We start from the raw sequence: 8,501 nt of genomic DNA, 5'->3' as shown, positions 1-8,501 counted from the left end.
ACACACACAGCATGTTTTACTGCCAAAATCTAATGTTCAAGCCCTTGTCCCTGTGCAAATTTGGAAGAAACAGAGTCTGAGGCTGGACGGGAGTGTTGTGGCCCTCTAGCCTTACCAGCTGCCATTGCAGTAGCCCCCACAGCTCCAGTCAAGGTCGGGCAGTGTCAGGTGCTGCACAAACTTCCACCCAGGGAACCGTGCCCAGCAACTCCCTGCTTGGGCACAGCTGGAGCCAGCAGCTCAGCCTTGTCCCATGAGCTATAACAAGCTTGGAGCATCTTGTAGATGAAAAATGCTCTCAGTGCTTGAAGGTTTCTCGTTCCAGGGTGCATTTGCTTCTGTGTGGAGATGACACTGCCCCCATCAGCTCCCCCATCTCAGCTGGCACCCACTGGCTGTGCCCCCTTGCAACTCTTCTTATTCTGCTTTGCCCCACCCAAGGCCTGGAGACTCCCTGCTTTCCCTGCCAGGCACTCCTCCCCGCCGACAGCCCTCAGCTCCAACCTCCCAGCTTTCACTGGACACACAGAGGCCTGAAGAGTGAGCTGTGGGGCCTGAGCTACCAGCCCTGCTCAGTGCTAGAGAGATGAATGCAAAAGCTGTGGCCAGGCCAGGAAGGCAGGGCCCTGAGCTAACGCCCAGGTGGAGCTGGTTATGAAGCAGGTGCTGTTCTGTTTCTGCAAAACTGCACAGCTCAGCGGACAACCTGCCTGCACAGGAGACTGCAGCATGTTGCACAGCATCCTCCCACCAAGGCTCTTCATCTCTTCTTGCTTTCTATTTTTTTTCCATCTGGTATAAAAGGCACCAACTGAAAAGAGACAGCTCTCGCGGACAAAAAAAAAAGCCGTCAGAGGACAGGACTGGGAAGCCACAAGGAGTTTACAGACAGCAAAGGGACTAGGGAGAGGGGTTTTGGGTTTTTTCCCCCCCTCCTGACTAAAGGGAAAGACTGGAGAGATGCAATGGAGATTTACACAGCAGGCTTGTTCCATGCACAATGACTTACTGGAAACCAAGGGTGGGTTTCGTGGAGCCACGGAAGAATCAGAACCACTCGGCTTGCACCAGGAACAAGTGTTTTCATGCGGCTGCTTCTGAAGACAAGAGCAAAGCTGACCCCTTCGCCTCGGTCTTGCAAGGCAGGAAGGGGAGGCATGGAGCATCAGAGGAAACATAGCTGCTTCACATATGTGGCTCCCACTTTGGAGAAGCCTCTGGGTCAGACACCTGCTATCAGCAGGGGCCAAGTGGGCAGTTTTCCAATTTCCAGCCATTCTGGACACAATCCCTTGTCCTAGAGGGGCAGGACATTGGCAGTGCCCTTGTTCCCTGTTATACCTGGAGCATGATGATGTTCCTGGCACTGCGCAGGGTAATTGTGCTTGTTCATGGCATTTTTAAGAATAGATGAGAGGAGACAAACCTTTGTCTAGGGCGGTTTAGACGGGGCTGATTCTGAGTTAGACTAGACGTGAGTTCCTGAGGGTCTGGCTAGTCTGATTCTTCCCTGATTCCACGAGCATCTGAGAAGCTAAATGGACGAAGAGCAGAGCAAGGAAGAAACTGTTGCCGCATTTTTAACCCACTATGCATTATCAGGCTGCCTCTGTAGATAATAAAATGTATATCTTGTTTCCTCTTCCACACCCTTTTGAAACCAAGTCTTGTAGTTGGGCACCAAACAAAACTGACATTTCCTACAATAAAAAGCTGCTTTCATGCACAGTTGACTTGGGTTATTCGAATAGGTGAAAATAGCCAGAACTCCTGAGCAGGTGATCTCTTTTATTAGACTAACTAGATAGTTGCAAAAACTAAGTATATATATTTGCAAGCTTTTGGGCTCATGCACCCTTCCTCAGGCATAGGAGAATGCAAGGACTGTAAAATTTCTCCCAGGCAGAAGTGTGCATGTGCCCAAGAGCTTGCAAATAAAAAAATTGTTTTGCAACTATCTATTTGCAGGCTTTTGAGCACATGTGCCCTTCCACCTGGAAGAGAAATTTTATAATCTTTGCACTCCCCTATGCCTGAGGAAGGGTGCATGTCCCTGAAAGCTTGCAAATAAAAACATTTTTTTTGCAATATCTAATTGGTCTAATAAAAGATATCAGCTCCCCAAGAGTTTTGATTACTTTTGCCTGCAGACCAGCATGTATCCTTGAATAGATGAAGGCTTTCAGTGTGAACTACAGCCAGTTGACCCAGGCTAGCTACACCCCAGGCATTTCTTCCCCCACTACTGTCATTCAGCTACCTCAGAGGGGGGATGTGGCTGCTACTCGCAACTGCAGAGCAGCCCAGAAGGAAGACCGCACCCAGGGGAAACTGTGTTCCCATCTGCGTGGCCAGCCCCACAACCGTTTTCACAGCACAACTGTTTAGGGCCGAAAGTGAGAGAGAAAAGATAAAAGCCCTTAGATGTCAAACTGAAAATGCAAAGAAAAATGAAATAGGCAGACGCTGGGGTCAAGACCTAGCCAGGTCACGCATGAGCGTGAAAACTGCTGCTCACGTGTGCTGTGTCACGTGGCCATGCAGGAACGCATGCGCAGTGCAGCAGGTATTGGAGCAAAACAGTTACCTGTGGTGAGGCACACTTCCTCTCCTCACTTCCACCCCCAGCCCGACTGGAAGAGCTGGTGGGCAGAGCTGGGCCCAGGGAGGACAGCAAATCCAACCCACGCAAGGAAGCTAGTGCCCCTTCCCTTGCACCCACCTGCAGCAGAGCCTGCTCCACTCATACTTTGCTTTCTTTCTCTTTGCAGAGGAAGAGCGTCAAAACTCCACGCTGTATGCTCAAGTCGGCTTTCAACCTTCGGTGAGTCTTTGCAGGGGAATCAAGACCAGGCGAACAGGTTGGGGAGACACAGCCGGAGCAATGGCAAGGATGGGCTGATGCCAGCCATGAACCTGGGTGGAGATGCCAGCCACGCCAGAGCTTTCCCTGGTGGTGGCAGCCTCGGGGAAGCTTTCATGAGCTCCTTTTTGGAAAATTCCTGGGCAGAGCAGCAGGTAGCCCTTGGCCCCAGCGATGGAAAAGCCTGGGGCTCTTGAACATAATGTCATGTTTTGCTACCACCCTGCTTTCCCATTGCAAAGGGGCCAAGCTAACAGAACCAGGCCTCTACCTGAGCTGCATGGGGTCTCGCACCCAGCATCCACCCCGGCACCCTGGCCAGCCTTCCCCCGGGCCTTGGCCTCCTTCATTAGTACCATGGCCCATCCCATCCTCAATCCTGTGCTGCAAACTTCCCCAAAGATCATCATTAATGGGTGTTTTGGCTGGGGTGGGGGGATTCTGGTTCTTCTTTAGGCTCCCAAGAAGCCAGAAAGGTCACCAGGGAATGGCGCTGTGCACGAGAACCCCAAGACCATCTATGCCACTGTCCAACCCCAGAGCCAGGTAGGACCCAAGCCCTTGGGCTGCACATGTATCTGATCCATGCCTCCTTCTCCAGACTGGTGGGGGTAAACTCAGAATTGGGGGAGGACGGGATTGCTGATTTGGGAGGGAATAACAATTAACCGGGCAGCGCTGTGACCGCAGCCACTGGTTCTTCAACACGGCAGGCCAGCTCCATGCCAAGAGCATCAAGGAGACTGCAAAGGGCAGAGCATCAGCCCCACAGAGCAAATCTGGGCACCCCAGGGCCTGGGACAGCATGCCTACAGCACAGCTGTGCCCTCTACCAGGGGTCCAGGGGCAACTGCACCACCCAGGAACGGCACCCCAGCATGCACAGACACACACACAGACGCACGCACTGGGAGGGTCTGCCAAGGAGCTAGCATATTCCCTCCATCCTACCAGATCACTAAACAAGGGTCAGGCTTCCCTTGCATTCATGGGTGGCCAAATCCTCTTGGCCCGAGGTGCGCAGCCAGTGGGGAGGAGGCCACCAGCTCCACAGGAGAGTACGGCATGCAAAGTGGCAGGGGATGACCCCAGCTCCTTGCATGTGAAAGCACCCACTCCTTTTCCTGACCTGGGAAGCAGGGAGGCAGCAATGACTAGACTAGGGTGACATCCTAGCCCTAGCAACAGCAACTTTGGTGAGGACCGGAGAACTTGAGAGAGCCATGCGCCCTCCTCCAGGCTGCTCAGTGCCATGGCTCCTGACTGCCCCACTCCTTTCCCTGCAGGCTGCCATGCAGACAGACGATGAGAAGATGTGCAAGGAAACCACAATGTCCCCGCATCAAAATCAGAAGCACGTGGACAGCGCCAAAGAAATGCCCCCCGGGGTGAGAGGCGTTTGCATCTCATTATGGCCTTGCACACTCCAAGAACAGCAACCCTGCGGCGTGCTTGAGCCAGCAAGGCCCTGGGAGGAGAGTGCAGGGGAGGCGGGGGCTGGACGTGGAAGTGCCCTGATGTTGGAAAATCCAGGCCCCACGTTCCATGGAAACAAGCTGGGTTTCAAGTCATGGCTAGGATAACCCTTGAGACCCAGGGGCCAGCTCACATGCATGACAATGTCTCATGGAGCAGCAGATAGCTTGTGGGATCTGCTCATTTTCCCACTTCCCCAACCCACTGGAGCATGGGGCAATTCTTTATCTCACAGGGCTCTTTTTCCTGCCTGCAAATCAGCCACCAACATGCACAATGTCGGAAGTGGCCTGTTAGACCATGAATTATTAGACAGCAAAGCCAGGGCTTGCCTGTCTCTCAGCAGGAAGCACTTGGGTTATGTCTGCACAGCCGATGGAAAGGCTGAACGTAGCACATGCCAGCCCCCATAGCAGCAGTGATAAAGATGTGGCAACACAGAGCTTAGCCTATAGGAGGAACTAAAATCCAGACCCCTGCCCTCATGCCTTCTCTGTGCCAGCTAGGATACACTACAAATCACCTGCACTTGGCAGTGCAGGAGACCCCCAGTTGCAAGTCAGTCTGCCTGGCAGTGACAGAAGTCAATTTTTAGGTGCACTGGAAACCCAGATTCAGCATGGTAGAGGCAATATCTTTTCTTAGACCAGCTAGGCAGTTGCAAAGAAAACTTACTTTATTTGCAAGTTTTCAAGCATACGTGCCTTTCCTCAGGCACAGGAGAATGCAAAGATTGTAACATTTCTCCCAGGTAGAAATGAAAATTGGTATTGTACAGGAGAGCTGGAGGGTGGTGAAAGTTTTCCTGGCTGGAAAAGTTCATTTTATGCAAAATAGGCTTGCATACAAGTTGGAGCAGTCTATTCACCTCAGAGGTGTCTGATGGCAAGCAGGATGTTGAATGGTACTTCTTTCCACCACCCTCCAGCTCTCCTGTACAATATTAATTTTCATTTCTACCTGGGAGAAAATGTTACAATCTTTGCAGTCTCCTATGCCTGAGGAAGGGCACATGTGCCTGAAAGCTTGCAAATAAAGCAAAACTTCGTTTGCAACTGCCTTGTTGGTCTAAGAAACAATATTAGTTCTGCTACACTGGCTGCTTGTACTTTTAGACCAATGCAGCTACAACCTTTATCTCTGGAAACCCAGAGACCTTCTGCTTCTCTCTGAGGCCTTCAAGTCACAGGGTCAATGACTCTCACATTTCGGGGGAGCTCAAAGTAGTGCTGGCCAATGAAACAGCTGGGGATTGCCAGAGCTTGGCTGTCCTGACACACCCCTACATATTCTTTCCACTCCTCTGCTTTTGTTGGGCGGCAGACCCTAGGCTGGTATTATGTCCTACGAAGCCTGGCATATGATGGCTTTGATACCTAGTGCAGCATAGGCATGTCAAAGTTGTGGGTCCCCTTTGGGGCAATGAGTGGGCAGACCAGCACCACCCTTCACTTTTTGATGCGTCTTTGCCGACATTAATATTTCTGCTCTTGGGGTTTCTTTCCCTGCAGACACAAACCCTCCCAATGCTGTAATAGCTCTGTCTGGACACGCAAGAGCATACCAGAACAAGAAAGCCTGCATACCAGCCGGGGAACTGGATACGTGCAACAATGATGCAACAATGAACAAGGCCAGCAATACACACCACCCTTGCACCACGGTATCAAGACTCATTTGCACCTCCATCATTTAACATTTGCTAAATGCAAGCCACCTTTCACAAGAAGCCATCTTTATGCCCAAAATTCATCTCCAGCTACATGCCTGATCTACCTCAAATCAATAGAGATGTTTAGGAAACCCATCCAGAACTTCACAGGATCCGTTTTGCCTTCCTGTGACCTTTGTATGAAAAAAAAAAAATGGTTACACAGCTTTTACTCAGGTGTCCCATGTTACCGTCACTGAGCGGAGAGCAGGCCTGGGAAGGGAAGGTGTAGGATGGTCCGGATGGAAGCAGATGAAATCTTCCCGGGTTTGTATTCTCCGACTGTCGCCAGAAGAGGGACCGTTACTGGGGCAGAGAGACTGAAGGAACGAGAAAAAAGATGTGTGAAGGAAAGACGATACTCCTCCATGCAAGCCACAAAAGCCATGTGCGACAGCAGTACAATGGACAAGAGGTACAGGAGGACTCTGCTCTTCTTTATGGAGACTTTTTAAAATTTGTATTAATTTGCTGATAAATCTGGCTGCTGGGAGCAAACCCTTAGCAGATGCCAGTGGAAGCAAAGCAGGAAAAATGTTTTGAGATCCTGGTTTCAAGCTCTGAGATGCAGGGCAGGATGGATGCGAGACATGTCAGCAGGCCCTTCTCACCCAGGAAAGCTCCAGCTGACATGCGGCCTCATCTTCCCTTGCACACAGTTGGCAAGCCACTACCACAAGCACAACCTGGTGCCCGTGTGTGGTAGTTTTGCTGCCATGTTATCTGCACCCCCAGTGCCGTATCACTCGAGCTGTGGCTCAGGCCCCCATGACTTGTTATACCAGCCCCTGATCCCTGCACAGACTCTGCGTGCCAGCTGCCCGCATACCCAGAAACCAGCTTGCTGCATCCAGCACGCAGGAAGAAGCCGTGAGCATCAGTGGTCATAGAAGTGGGGCTGGAAGGGAACTCCAGAGGTCACATCTAGTCCAACCCTCTGATTGAGGCAGGATCAGGCTTGTCCAAACCATCCCAGACAACCATAATGTCAAATGTACATAAGACTGCCCTCAACCCTGGCACAAACAGACCTAACACCCGAACGTGCCACAGGTAAAGCAGGGGGATCGCAGCAGCCAACGTCTTGCCAGTATACGCTCAAGGGGTCCCAGGTAGAGTCCAGAGGAAGGCAAAACCCCTCAGCCTGACCAGGGAGTCGGATTCCTTCCTGACCCCAAATATGGTGTGGGTCTGGCCCTGAGTAGAGGGGCAAGACCTTTATCCAGGACCCTCCAGCTTTGCTTCTAGCAGGATTATTGGCACAGCCCGGTCGAAGTTCCCAGCCTTAGCAGTAGCCAACCCCCAATGCCTCTGGGGTGGCTTAAGAAACACCCTGACACATATAGCAGAAGAAGGAAGGAGGTGGGATGGGACCACCCAGCAAAGCCCAGAAACCTGGGAAATACCCATGGTACAAATAGGCCGAGAACATCCCCAGCTGTGCAATGTCTGCTTGAACACCTCCAGTGATGCAGAGCCCACCCCTTCCCTAGGTGTCTCTTCTAGCAGTGAAGAAGTTTCCAGCTATCCCATCTAAACCCACCTTGCTGCAGTTTCAAGCCATTAGCTTATGTCCTCTCTGCAATCAGAGAGAAAAAGCTGCTTTCCCTCTTCTCTATAGCACCCCTTCAAGTACTTGAAGACTGGTATCAGGTCCCTTCTTAAGTGCCTTTCCAGCAGCTGAATCTGCCTAGCACCTTTGGCCTCTCCTTATATGATTTATCTTCCAAGGCCTTGATCATTTTGATCATCTTTGTTGCTGCCTCTGGACTCTCTCAAACTTTGCCACGTCCTTTTTAAAATGCAGTGCCCTGAACTGCACGCCGAACATGGATGAGGCCGGGTAGAGAGACACTATCACCTCCTGCGAATTGTACCGAATCCTTCTATTGATGGAGCCCAAAACCCCATTTGCCTTTTGTGCAGCTGCATCGTACTGCAGACTCATATTGAGCCTGTGGTCTACCAAGACTCTCAAGTCCTTTTCCCTTGAGCTGGCATCCAGCCCAGTGTCCATTTTGCATCTGTGTTTTCAATTACTCGCCCAGAGATGCAGCCCCTTCATTTGTCCACATTGAACTCCATCTGGTCAGCTCTAGCTTAGCTTTCCTATCGGTTGAGAGCCTTCTGAATTGCACTCAAATCCTCCACCGTGTTCACCATTCTCCCCAGTTTCATGCTGTCTGCAGACTTGAAGCTTTCTATGCCACCATCCAAATCGTTAATAAACACACTGAATGACACTGTGGTCAGGACACAGGTCCCAGCTCTTTCATCAACAGATGCTAGGGTCCTTGCACTTAACCTGTTTCCCCTCCCAGACCCCTGCCCTTGATTGCTGCCTCTGTCCAAGCTGGTCATTTGTAGATTTCATAGACATCAGGGCTGGAAGGGACCTCGGGAGATCATCGAGTCCAGCCCCCTGCCCAAAGGGCAGGAAGTCAGCTGGGG

The 8,501-nt window shown here is 51.4% G+C and overlaps 1 protein-coding gene across 4 annotated transcripts in view; it reads left to right on the top strand.

The window, feature by feature from the left end:
• The window catches only part of LOC109324751 (T-lymphocyte surface antigen Ly-9-like), an 18,688-nt gene extending 11,315 nt beyond the window's left edge, over nucleotides 1-7,373 (top strand). For 2 of the 4 annotated variants that reach the window (XM_019556781.1, XM_019556780.1), the window contains 4 exons: nucleotides 2,772-2,824; nucleotides 3,320-3,409; nucleotides 4,150-4,251; nucleotides 5,851-7,373. In XM_019556781.1, coding sequence (XP_019412326.1) covers nucleotides 2,772-2,824; nucleotides 3,320-3,409; nucleotides 4,150-4,251; nucleotides 5,851-5,874 — 269 coding nt within the window. In that variant the 3' untranslated portion in view covers nucleotides 5,875-7,373. Of the gene's footprint in view, nucleotides 1-441; nucleotides 794-2,771; nucleotides 2,825-3,319; nucleotides 3,410-4,149; nucleotides 4,252-5,850 lie in introns of those variants that run through there. The other 2 variants (XM_019556782.1, XM_019556783.1) reach the window with 2 other exon arrangements.
• Nucleotides 7,374-8,501: the final 1,128 nt, after the last annotated feature.

This window comes from Crocodylus porosus, unplaced genomic scaffold (assembly GCF_001723895.1).
Source record: "Crocodylus porosus isolate Cpor-Errol unplaced genomic scaffold, CroPor_comp1, whole genome shotgun sequence".
Lineage (NCBI taxonomy): Eukaryota > Metazoa > Chordata > Crocodylia > Crocodylidae > Crocodylus > Crocodylus porosus.
This window is presented reverse-complemented; position numbering and strand designations above follow the sequence as displayed.